Source organism: Monodelphis domestica, chromosome 4, assembly GCF_027887165.1.
Source record: "Monodelphis domestica isolate mMonDom1 chromosome 4, mMonDom1.pri, whole genome shotgun sequence".
Taxonomy (NCBI): domain Eukaryota; kingdom Metazoa; phylum Chordata; class Mammalia; order Didelphimorphia; family Didelphidae; genus Monodelphis; species Monodelphis domestica.
This window is the reverse complement of record NC_077230.1, coordinates 445,448,920-445,462,710: the sequence shown is the minus strand read 5'-3', so window position 1 is coordinate 445,462,710 and position 13,791 is coordinate 445,448,920. Positions and strand designations below refer to the sequence as shown.

The window sequence follows — 13,791 nt, the reverse complement described above, 5'->3', positions numbered from 1 at the left end:
ACTAAGAACTATTCCTCAGTCCTCTAAGAAGCAGTCCAAAATCCAAGGTCAAAGGTCCCTTGGACAAGAAGATTAGAATTTTTTATAGTCCTTTTCCCACATCACTTTATAAGAACCCTTCCTCCACTTTATAAGAACCAAATACAGTCTTTCAACTTCCCTAGTACTGCCCAGGGGCAGAGCAGTGCCCTCTGGAGTTGTCACTGATTTTAGCAAGTGACTTGTGAACTCTTCCTCAGAGATAAGTATCACTGTTTAAGTTTTAGGTTAATTTAAAAGTTGATGATTGATAGACAAAGTTTGATTCACTCTTCACATAAGAAAAAATAATTTAAAATTTGTCTTTAATAACCAATCTTTGAATATATTTTAATTTCATTATGGCTTATAAAAATATAATAATCATCCTTTTTTTTGTCTTGAAATTTTCTGGAGGATTGCTATAATACATGATCAATTATCCCCATTAGAATATTTTATTTTAAATTTTCTTTATTATATTCCATTAACAAATATTGACATAAATTTTCAAAGGTTACATGATTCATGTTGACCCCGTCCCCTCTTCCAACCCCCTCCCATAGTTGACAAGCAATCCCACTAGGTTTTACATATCACTCAATACCTATTTCCATATTATTCATTTTGTAATAGAATAATCTTTTACAACCAAAACCCCAGATCATATACCCACATAAACAAGTGATAAATCATGTTTTCTTCTGCATTTCCACTCCAATAGTTCTTTCTCTAGAAGTCCCTGAGAATTGTCCTAGATCATTACATTGCTGTTAATAGCAAAGTCTGTTACCTCTGATTGTTCCATGATGTTTCAGTTACTGTGTATAATGTTCTCTTGGTTCTACTTATTTCACTCTACTTCAGTTCATGTAGGTCCTTACAGTTCTTATAGAAATCAAGCAGTTCATCATTTCTTACAGCACAATAATATTCTATCATCATCATCATCATATATGACAATTTGTTCAGCCATTTCCCAATTGAAAGACATCCCCCCAGTTTCCAATTTTTTTGCCACTACAAAAAGCACAGCTATAAATATCTTTATACAAACTGGTCCATTCCCATTTTTAAAAAAATCTCTTTAGGATACAGACCTAGTAGTGGTATTACTGGATCAAAAGGTATGCATTCTTTTAAAACTTGGACATAATTCCAACACAATTCTTTCCTTTAAAGAGCCCATGTTGAAAGAGGGAAAATGTGAGAAAAGCTAGGTCAATAAAAGGTCCATAAGGAATAGATGGAATAGCTACAAAAGCACTTTGAGAAGGGTAGGCAATAGCAGTGGGAGATGTGAGAGTGAGGACTAAGAAAAGCCACCTCGACTAAGTCAGTCAACAAGAACTGACTAAAAGTCTACTGTGGCCTGGTACTGGTGTAGGCACTAGAGATAAAAATACCAAAATGAAAGTCTCTGCCCTCAAGGATATTCCATTCTAGCAGAGAAAGTCTCATGAACTCATTTCCGGATGGTCACTCCCAAGAAAGCCCTACTAAGGTCTGTGCGCAGTTCAGATAGCAAGATGATAGAGCTTGGTCCTGGGGCAACTACCCTATTCATGAAGAGGCCTCGAGAAGAGGCTTCTCTAGCCCCTCAAGTTGGAATGTATATGCAGCCCAGTTCAAAGAACAGGTTATGGCCTGAGTCTAAGAGGCTGGCAGCCCATTGACAACAACTCAATTCTCCTGGGTTCTCTGCAGGGCTGGGATTATGACTCCTGGTCCACCCCATGCCATACACTGAATCATAGCACTTTTGTGCTGGCAGCTATATACAAATTTCCAAAGCTCAGCAAGTGTCCTTGAGGCAATAAGCTGCTATTTCCCAGAAGGATTTACTGGGAAGGAAGAATAAAGATGTTCAAACATATTTTAATTTGGGTTTTCCCTTGGAGGCTGAGATGCAGGATAGAATCTAGGCAGAGATGCTTACCAGAACTCCTCCTTGGCACATGCTCCTTTACCAACTAGGAACTATTCTCCCTTGCATTTTTCCCAAGATCATGAATGGCATGTAAGATTACTGTGGCTTGTATCCTGGCAGGAGCTGGATGTCTGCTGTGTTTGCTCAATCAGGAAGAGAAAAATATCTGGCTACCAGACCAGAGAAGACACTTCTCTGATAAAGAACAATTTTGATTGGAGGAATGGTTCTGGGCATCTTGCTTCTTCACAGGTTCAAAATTTGGGGCATTTCTCAGGATGGAGGTCCCAATATTCCTTTTGTGAATTGCGGACTATCAATAGGAATCAGGAACATATTGTGAACTCAATGTTCTAGATACTGAAACAGGGAAAACTGATAGTAAAAGAAATAGTGAGGATAAATATATCTATCAGGACATGAAATCTAGGACAGCTCCAATGAAACTCGATTCCTAGTCCTCCTACACTTAAGAAAGTCTGTGTTACCTAGATCTTCTCTGTCATTTTGAGCTTCTGAACATCCAAAGGTACACATTGCCTAGGCTCTGTCATGAATTATATTATCTATGTCTATGTAATAGACATACATTCAATATGAAAACAGATTGTTCAGCCTTGGACATTATTCGTTGGAGGTATTCAATCTTACCCTGGCATATGGTGGCTAAACTCTACCATATGACTAGTCCACCATCTTAGGAAGAGTCCTCACTTTAGTCATAAGCACATAGAAATGAGCGGACACTTTCTAAGGTTACAGAGTAATACAGGCCACAGGTTGTGTCAAGCCAATTGGAGGTGCCCTGAAGTTTCCTCATTTATGCCACATATAGGTTTCTTAGTAGCCATAATTATGTCAAGTCAGCTTTTCAGAATTTTTCCTCTGAATGGTTTGTATCTTTTACCAAATATCACTTTGTAGGGTTTTTTTTTATATTTTTGTCTTCCTTTTAATAATTGATTCACATACCTAATAACTCAGTCATGTATTCCTGGGTGATTCATGTATTTGTCAACACCAAGCTCAGGGGGTATCATATTAAGAGAAAGGCTATCAGAATTTCTTACATTTATAAAGTCTCTCCAGTGTGCATTCTCTGATGCTTAGCAAGATTGCCCTTCTCTGCAAAAGCCTTTCCACATTGTGTACATTCATAAGGTTTCTCTCCAGAGTGGATTCTCTGATGCTTAGCAAGATTACCCCTGTCTCTGAAAGCCTTTCCACATTGTGTACATTCATAAGGTTTCTCCCCAGAGTGGATTCTCTGATGCTTAGCAAGATTTCCTCTTACTGTAAAAGCCTTTCCACACAGTGTACATTGATAAGGTTTCTCTCCAGAGTGAATTCTCTGATGTAAAGCAAGATGGTGACTCCGAGTGAAAGCCTTTCCACATTGTGTACATTGATAAGGTTTCTCTCCAGAGTGGATTCTCTGATGTGTGGTGAGAGAGCCTCTCTCTGTGAAAGTCTTTCCACACTGTTTACATTCATAAGGTTTCTCTCCAGTATGGATTTTCTGATGTCTAGCAAGATCACGCCTTGATATGAAAGCCTTTCCACATAATGTACATTCATAAGGCTTTGCTCCAGAATGTATTCTCTGATGTGTGGTGAGAGAGCCCCTCTCTGTGAAAGCCTTTCCACATTGTTTACATTCATAAGGTTTCTCTCCAGTGTGGATTCTTTGATGTTTAATAAGATTAATCCTCTGTGCAAAAGCCTTTCCACACTGTGTACATTCATAAGGTTTCTCTCCAGTGTGGATCCTCTGATGTGTAGCAAGACTTGCCTTCTGCATGAAAGCCTTTCCACACTGTGTACACTCATAAGATTTATGTCCAGTGTGGATTCTCTGATGTGAAGCAAGATGGTCATTCCGTGTGAAAGCCTTTCCACACTGTTTACATTCATAACGTCTCTCTCCAGTGTGGATTCTCTGATGCTGATCAAGATTCCCCCTCCATTTGAAAGATTTTCCACATTGTTTACATTCAAAAGGTTTGTCTCCAGAGTGGATTCTCTTATGTGCAACAAGAGAGCCCCTCACTGTGAAAGCCTTTCCACAATGTGTACATTCATAATGTTTCACTCCAGAGTGAATTCTTTGATGCTTAGCAAGAGAGGCCCTCTCTATGAAAGCCATTCCACATTGTGTACATTCATAAGGTTTCTCAACAGAGTGAATTCTCTGATGTTTAGCAAGAAAGCCTCTGTGTTTGAAAGCCTTTCCACATTGTTTACATTTATGAGGTTTCTCTCCAGAGTGGATTCTCTGATGTTTAGTAAGAGTAATCTGCTGTGGGAAAGCCTTTCCACACTCTGTACATTCATAAGGTTTCTCTACAATGTGGATCCTCTTATGTGCAGCAAGACTCACCCTGTGTATGAAAGCCTTTCCACACTGGGTACATTCATAAGGTTTCTCTCCAGTGTGGATTCTCTGATGTGAAGCAAGATGGTCATTCCGTGTGAAAGCCTTTCCACACTGTTTACATTCAAAACATTTCTCTCCAGTGTGGATTCCCTGATGCTGAGCAAGATTCCCCTTCCATTTGAAAGACTTTCCACATTGTTCACATTCAAAAGGTTTATCTCCAGAGTGGATTCTCTGATGTACAGCAAGAGAGCACTTCTGTGAAAAAGCCTTTCCACACTGTTTACATTCATAAGGTTTCTCTCCAGAATGCATTCTCTGATGCTGAGCAAGAAAGCCCCTTTCTGTGAAAGTCTTTCCACATTGTTTACATTTATATGGTTTCTTTCCAGAGTGGATTCTCTGATGTTTAGTAAGATGAATCCTCTGTGTGAAAGCCTTTCCACACTGTGTACATTCATAAGGTTTCTCTCCAGTGTGGATTCTCTGATGTGAAGCAAGATGGTCATTCCGTCTGAAAGCCTTTCCACATTGCTTACATTCAAAAGGTTTGTCTCCAGAGTGGATTCTCTGATGGACAGCAAGAGAGCACCTCTGTGTGAAAGCCTTTCCACACTGTTTACATTCATAAGGTTTCTGTCCAGTGTGGATCCTCTGATGTGCAGCAAGAAAGCCCTTCTCTGTGAAAGCCTTTCCACATTGTTTACATTTATAAGGTTTCTTTCCAGAGTGGATTCTTTGATGTTTAGTAAGAGTAATCCTCTGTGTGAAAGCCTTTCCACACTTTGTACATTCATAAGGTTTCTGTCCAGTGTGGATCCTCTGATGTGCAGCAAGACTCACCCTGTATATGAAAGCCTTTCCACATTGTTTACATTCATAACATTTCTCTCCAGTGTGGATCCTCTGGTGTGAAGCAAAACTTACCCTGTGTATGAAAACCTTTCCACATTGTTTACATTCAAAAGGTTTCTTTCCAGTGTGGATTGTTTGATATGAACCAAGCTCAGAATTATGACCAAAAGGTCTCACCTCTTCAGTATTCACGGAAAGAATCTCTAAATGTTTCCTCTTTGGATGTCTTCTAAGGTCTAAACTCAAGCCATAGGCGATTTGCCCAAGGTTACCTTGATATATAGGCATTTTAGGAGGTTTCTCATGTGACTGATCAAATTCTACCTTTTCAGGAAAGCATTTGATGTATTCACTAACATGACAATAGTTCTTTCCTGAGGTCAATTTCATATACTGATTTAGGACTGAATGTTGGCTGAATTTCTCTGCAATTTCATCAAATTCGCAGTCACTCTTTGGATTTTTATTTACCTTGATTTTAGAGTCACAGATTTCTCTCAAAAAGAAGTCACAGGGATCCTTATTCATGCCTCTTGGAAGGTCAGATCTTTCCACCAAAAGGCTCAGCTTTGGAGACATCTTCACTTCAAAATTAGTCTCTGCCTCTGAAGAAAACAAATAATGATATAAACACAGATGGAAGGGGGACTTATACATTTCCTCTAATAGCAATAAGCAAATGGATTTTTATTCTATTTCCCAAGGACAAAAGGAGTTTTCAAACTTAAACAATCAGAACCAGACTTTGGATACACCTTTTGGTCATAACTGCTCGATGGAACATTTTAGAAATACTTTCACATACAATAACAATATGTGAATTTTAAAACTATTCCACCCTAATCAGACTGTACTTTAGAAGATCTGATTTAGCTATTTCCTGATCAGTAACAATGGAGATACTTGGAATAACAGAATCAGGTCTTGGAAACTCTACATTTCTCCACCCTTCTGAGTTTAACAAGATTAGGAAGGTCTGCATCAAACTCAAGATTTAATTATCTAAGGAATGGCCTTCAACAGACATGTGCAAAAAAAGGACAGACCCTTGGGCTGTCCTAAGTCAAGCTAAGCCATCAGGAAAGTGATGTAAAACTGTCTATATAAGGCACATCACTTCCTGTCTCTTCCTCTTTCCCCGGAGAGACAACTCTGGCTGGCAGCATGCTAGGAATTCCGAGATCTTGGCGTGGTGGTGGCTATTGTCTGAATTCGGTGATGAGTTTGCCCTGAAACTGATTTCAGGTTCGGGCATCTCGGCTTAGTCCTTTCCTTTTGGAGTTCAAGCCTGACTCTTTCCTCCTTCATACTCCAAAACCTAATCTCCTAATCTCCCCCTACTCCTTTCCTTCTTCCTTCTCCTTAATCTCCTCTACTATCAATTAAAACAACATACAATTTCCAGCTGACTTGGTTTTCTCATTAGGATTTTATAAATAAAATCCTTGGTAACCAAAATAATTATTACATTCAGTCTCAGCCATAATTTTACCCTTAACAAATAAAACCTCACAATGGATCTGTGACACTGACAGGACCAAGAGTCTCATCATACTTCACCTCTCATGTCATAAGTAAACTATAGAGAAGTGACCTGGCCCACTTCCTTGCAAATAGGCAACTCAAACCCTGAGCCTAAGCACGTTTTGTTTATAGTATTGAGCAATCTTTGTCCACTGCCCTTTCAGTCTTTCCTTTAAAAGTCACTCTTGGATTTATCTTATAATTCTGTCAATCTCAGGTAACCTTCCAGATATTCATTCCATTCCCATAATTTTGGATATACTATCACATGGTCATTCTTGGTAAATTTTATACGATAAGCTGAGAAGCAACTTCACACTTTTTAACTCGCATGCAGTAATTTTGCAAGTTGAATGTAAGATTTCTTCTTTCCTCTACAGATGCAAAGATATTATGTCATGCAGTGTAGACATATTCAATATTCATCTTACTTTACAATCTACCATATATTATGTTTCATATTCCATGCTAAATCCAGCATCCATCTCTCAGGAAAGAAACAGTTTAATTCAAGGCTGGCCGATCAGCCTCCAACAAGCCTAGCCCTTTCTTCACTAAAACAGATAAAAGTCTTTTGGGGTAACAGCCCTGATACACCTGTTTTCACCTCACTCACTTGGATAGGAAATCTTTGGGCCTTTTTGTTCTAGGAGCCATGATGATTCCACTCACTGACAAATGGAGATAAAAATTTCTCTTAGAACTAGAAGTCCTAGGCATAAGGAAGAATAAAGGGATCAGGAGAGAAAAATAAAAAATTTAGTCCTCTTAATGGAAAGGGGGCATACAAGCAAGGCCTACAGAATGGTTTCTGTTGTATTCATTGTTGGAACATCTGCATGAGAGTAGAAGTCACAGAACACATTTTCAATCTGAATATTCCATCTTGGGCAGCTGGGTAGCTCTGTGGATTGAGAGCCAGGCCAACAGAGGGGAGATCCTAGGTTCAAAGCCAGCCTCAGACACTTCCCAGCTTTGTGACCCTGGGCAAATCACTTACCTGATCCCCACTGCCTAGCCCTTACTACTCTTCCGTCTTGCAAACAATACACAGTATTGATTCCAAGATGGAAGGTAAGGATTAATTAAAAAAAAAAAAGAATATTCCATCTTGATTCACCCCTTGTAATAGAAAGATAGCCATATTCCACAACCTCCATTATCTAGAAATTAAAGGGAGCTGTGTAAATAATATACTCGAATACAGGACTACAATCCCCACAAGCCTTTGCTCCACTTCCCCAAAATGCTTTGTAATCTCACGGAAATTCTGAGGTGGGCCGAGATCGAGGAAGGATTTAAGCTGGTGGCAAAGGTCTTGTCCGGTCTCTTGGACTTCCACTTTGGGGCAGGCGTGGCTTTTTTTCATAATGTAGGTGAGGTTGTGTCTAGGCCTCTCTATGGCCTGGACATGTGTCTCTTATCCTGTATTTTCTTTAATCCTTAATCTTTAATAAACCTCTAAAAAATATAATACTCCTTGCAGAGAGAAACTAATTTCTACCTGCCTCAGTCTCCCCGATATTCCTAAATTTTAATCTTTACAGTTGGTAATGATGGGGTAAGAGGTAAGATCTTGGAGTCATAAAAACAAATGTAATACAGCCTGAGAGAGATGGTAAGGGGGTGTCCCAGGGTAAACTATTTAACCTCTGTTATTTCAGTTGCCTCAACTATGAATTGAGGATAATAAAAGTTATCAAACTCACAGGTATGTGTCAAAGTTAATGATAATCCTGAACACCTTTACCTAGTAGAAGACATAGAGCAGGTATTTTTAAATGCTTATTGCCTTTTCTTTCATCCCTATCAGTAGGCTTAGAATTTGAGGGAAGGATAAAGCAGGAATAAGAATAAACTTGCTAGATGAGGCAGAATTAGAAGCTGTGAGCTACAGATTCATACTTCTTTTGAAATTTTATTTCCATATTGTTTATTTTTAGAAGTGAATAATCCTATAAACCCACAACAGCAAAACAAAAACCCAAATAAACAAGTGAAAAATTGTGTGCTTTCATATGCATTGCAACTCCTAACAGTTTTTTCTCTGGAGACATTCCTCGTCCTAAGTCCCTCAGAATTGTAGCTAAAGGTATCACAGTTGAATATTCAATAAAATTACTGTTATAGTGTATACTATTCTCCTGGTTTGGCTTATTTCACTCTGCATCAGTTTATGGGGGACATCCATGCTATTTCTGAAATTGTCCTGTTTCTCATTTATTACAGCACAATAGTATTCCATCACCCTCACATACCATAATTTGTTCAGCCATTCATCAACCAATAGATATTCCTTCAATTTCCAATTCTATGCTACCACCATAGAGCAGTTATGAACATTTTCTTACAAGTATGTCCTTTATCTTTTTTTCTGATCTCTTTGGGGCACAGACTGTTATTATTGGATCAAGAGGTCTGTATTTTTTTTTATCCCTTTGGGAGTCATCTTATAATGTGCTTTATCTCTTTTTGGTCATAAATTCTTCCTTTCTCCATAGATCTTCCAGGTAAACAATTCCATGTTCCCCAAATTTACTTATAATATCACCCTTTATGTCTAAATCATATAGTGATTTTGACTATATCTTGATATAGGGTATGAGCTATTATAATACACCTAAATTTGCCATGTTGTTTTCCATTTTTCAAAGCACTTATAATTTCCAAGCATTTTATATCATCATACTAATCAATATAAAATATTTGGGAATCTATCTGCCAAGAGAAGCACAGGAATTATATGAACACAATTACAAAAACACTTTTCAAACAAATAAAACTAGATCTAAATAAGTGAAAAAACGTTAATTACTTTTGGGTAGTATGAGCAAATATAATAAAAATGACAATACTACCTAAATTAATTTGCTTATTCAGTGCCATACCTAACAAACTATCAACAAAATATTTTATATAATTAGAAAAATAGTAACAAAATTGATCTGAAAGAACAAAATATCAAGAGAACCAATGAAAAATAATGTGAAGGATGGTGGCCTAACAGTACCAGGTCTTAAACTGTAATATCAAAACAATATGGCAAACTTCCTGGCTAAGATGGCCAAATAATAGCTGGAACGGCCAGACTCTCCTTACAACCAGATCACTACAAACCATCTCAAAAGAACAAAAATCATAATCAGACAAGTAAAGGGGCTCTGTTACAGGGTGCAGTCTTAAAGGTAGGCAGTGTTTGGGCAATTCCACACTATAAGGGGGTATAATGAAATCACCAAAGCCAAAGCTGATCACTCCTCCCCCACACACCATCTACCATGTGTGAATCCACCCTAATCTGACTGTACTTTAGAAGATCTGATTTAGCTATTTCCTGATCGGTAACAATGGAGATACTTGGAATAATAGAATCAGGTCTTGGAAACTCTATATTTCTCCACCCTTCTGAGTTTAACAAGATTAGGAAGGTCGGCATCAAACTCAACATTTAATTATCTGAGGAAACAGCCCTCAACAGACATGTGCAAAAAAAGGACAGACCCTTGGGCTGTCCCAAGTCAAGCTAAGCCATCATTGGTACAGATGAGACGCAGGAAAGTGACGTAAAACCGTAGAAGGCACGTCACTTCTGCTCTCTTCCTTTTTTTCCCTGGAAAGGTGACTCTGGATGAGAGTGTGCTAGACTTTTCGACACCTTGGAGTACTGGATGGTGAGTTTGCCCTGGAGCTGACTTCAGGTTCGGGCATTTTAACTAAGCCCCTTTGGAGGTCAGGCTGATTCTTTCCTCCTTCACACTCAAAACCTTAATTTCTAGATCTCCTAATCTTCTGGCCCGGTACTAGCCCCTTCCTTCTTCCTTCTTCTTAATCTCCTCCACTGTATCAATTAAATCACCATAAAATTTCCAGCTGAGTTTGGGTGTTTCATTAGGATTTTATAAATAAAATCCTTGGCGACCAAATATAATTATTACATTCAGTTTCAACAATAATTTTAACCTTTTACACACGCCAGAGTCAGAGGGAAGCCAGGCACAATTTCTAAACTCTCTGGGTCTGGTTGAGAGCAACACAGACTTACCCCCTGAGGGCAGTGCAAGGTCTTAGCAGCGAGACTTGGGAGCTGAGGCTGAAAGCAAAGAGCCTGGGTACGGAGATAGGGCAGAACCAGGATGCCCAGAAAAGATGCAATACAGACTGGGAAAATAGCCTCAGAGCAAAATGCTTTATAGCTTGCTACACAAAGAGCTGCTTGCACTCTTCAGTCTTCTGTCTGGGAAGGGAAGATGATACAAAGAAAAATACTAACACAACAATGGCCATCAACACAAAGGAACCACAATCCACAAATCCCAAAAGAAATAAGCTGCAACAGAAAAAGCCTTTGACCTTGGATAATTTTTATGGTGAAAAGTGCAAACTACAGAAGCCACACCAGAGTGACAAACAAGCAAATACATCCAAATTAAAAAAAAAAAGGAAATTGATCAGAAGCACTCAAGGAACTCAAAAAAGAGTTTAAGAATGAAGAAAGATACAAGAAAAATGGGGGAAAGGAATGAAAGTAAAGAAAATAGCTTAAAAGACAAAATTTACAACTTGGAAAAAGAAGCATAGAAATTAAATGAAGTAATAAGCAAACTGGAGACCAGAATGGATCTCCTGCAAGCCATGAAAAACAGGATAGACCAAACCAAAAAAGAAAAATTCTATAGGTGAAAACAAGTCTCTAAAGAGTATAATTGGGCAAGTAGAAGCTAAGGGTCTCACAAGACAGCAAGAATTAATAAAGCAAAGTCGAAAGAGTGACAAAATAGAAGGAAACATGAAATACCTAACTGAAAAGACAACAGACCTTGAAAACAGATGTAGGAGAGACAATTTAAGAATCAGTAGTCTACCTGAATGCCTGGGAAAAAATAGAAGCCATGGCATCATATTACAAGAAATTCCTTAAGAAAACGGCCTTGATATTCTTGAATGAGATGGCAAAATAGACATTGAAAGAGGCCATAGATCACTCTCTACATTAAATACTCAAAAGACAAACCCCAGGAATGTAATGTCCAAATTCAAGAACTCCCAAGCCAAGGAGAAAATATTGCAAACAGCCAGAAAAAGGAAATTCAGTAATCAAGGAGCCCCAGTCAGGATTACACAGGATCTGGCAGCTTCCACAATAAAGGACCTCAAGGCTTGGGATATTATATTCACGATGGCAAGAGAATTGGGTCTACAACCAAGACTGATCTACCCATCAAAACTGACTATATACTTTGAGAGGAAAGTATGGGCATTTAACAAAATAGGAGATTTCCACAAGCATTCCTAAAGAAAAGACCAGAACTAAATGGAAAATTTGATGTCCAAATACAAAATTCAAGAGAAACATAAAAAGGTAAACAAAAAAGGAGAAAAAAATTTTAAGGCTTCATTAAGGTCAAATTGTTTATATACCTATATGGAAAAATGTTTTTTTTTATAACTCTCAAAAATTATTTTCATTATCATAGTAGATGTAATAATTATTCACAGGCAGAGATTGAGGTACTAAGTTGTTTAAGATGATATGTAAAAAAAGGGGGTAATAGAAGATGACACCAAGAGAATCTTGAAGGAAGAGAAAAATAGAATAAATTATACCACATAAAGAGCCAGATGGAGGGTTGGGGGGAAGAAGCATTATTATATTATAAGAAGCAGAGGCAGAGAATGATAATAGGTAATACTTAAATCTTACTCTCAGTGAAATCAGTTCTGAGACGAAAGAGCAGACAGATCTATTGGAGTATAGAATTCTATCTTACCCTATATGTAAGTTGAGAGAGAAAAACCAAGAGCGGGAGTAGGACAGGGAATATTAAAAGGGAAAAGTAGTAGGGGGGGGGAGCATGAAATAGATCTTAAAGAAAAATAAGAGGGAAATAAAAAGGGAGGTACTGGGAAGGAAAGTAAAATAAGAGTGGCAAATAGGGGTGTAGAAGAAAATAGTGAAAGAAGAAAAGACAGGACTAAAAGAGGAAATCAAAATGATGGGAATACACAGGTGGTAATCATAATTCAGAATGTTGTGTGAAGGGAACCCCTTCCTCTCAGGATAGTGAACTTTTTACTTGTCTACACCAACCCACTGGTTTGGCTAGAATGCTCCAAACAGAGAAACTTTGACTGGTTCCTGAGATGTGCTAGATGAACACACAGGAAAAGGACGTGATGCAGAGAAGGAGAACTATAAAAATGAGACCATAGAATAGTAAACTGGGCTTTTTCTCTGGAGATTTTTGGCTTGGAGCTCATCTGTGATCTGGCGTTGGTGGCTTGGGCAGAAGACACTCACGTGGGCTGGTAACACTAGGGTGGCAGGCTAGGAAATATTTTTCTATTTCCTTCTCTCCTTTCTTTCTTTCTTTCTTTGTGACTTAAGGGTTAATTATTTTATAAATTTTATAAATGGTGACCATACCAATTTCTTACTAATGTCATATTTCCAAACCTATTTCTAAATATTACATTTAGCATATTATATTTGGTAAAATATTAAATTTTTAATATTACATTGTCAATGGGATGGACTCACCCATAAAACAGAAGTAGATAGCAGAGTGGATTAAAAAAATCCTGCCATATGTTGTTTACGAAAAACACACATGAGGCAGGTAGACACAAACAAGAACAAGTGGAAACTGGGAAACATAGTTAATACTGGGAAACACACAGAGGTTAATTCTATACAAACTCTGGTATCTATAAGTAAACCAAACAGTATGTCTACCCATGAACCACAAGTTTCTTTTAATCCTCCATCCAAGTCTTCTGTCACTCCATCAACTGACAGGAATGGGATGGATAGTTTATCATGTGTTCCCAGTATACCTCACACAGAACTCTGGGCTTTTGGAGCTTAGACTTCAAGGTGGCAGGAAGCAATTCCTTGCTGGGGACCTCGCCAAGAGCTATAAAGGATTCAGCTACTCTTTGTCTCTTCACATCCTCAAGTTTATACCATTGACTAAATACTTCACAGACCATCACAAGAGTGATAAACTCTTCTGACCCAGAGGGTCAAAGACTCTGCCAGAGAGCCTGGCTCACGCCCTTTTGCCCCATGAACCTGCCTTGATCAGTT

At 38.3% G+C, this 13,791-nt stretch overlaps 1 protein-coding gene across 2 annotated transcripts in view; it reads right to left on the bottom strand.

Annotated features, from left to right (window-relative positions):
* Nucleotides 1-460: 460 nt before the first annotated feature.
* Nucleotides 461-13,791, bottom strand: part of LOC103093866 (zinc finger protein 420-like) — a 31,132-nt gene continuing 17,801 nt past the window's right edge. For both annotated transcript variants that reach the window (XM_056825816.1, XM_056825817.1), the window contains one exon: nucleotides 461-5,785. In XM_056825816.1, coding sequence (XP_056681794.1) covers nucleotides 3,021-5,785 — 2,765 coding nt within the window. In that variant the 3' untranslated portion in view covers nucleotides 461-3,020. The remainder of the gene's footprint in view (nucleotides 5,786-13,791) is intronic.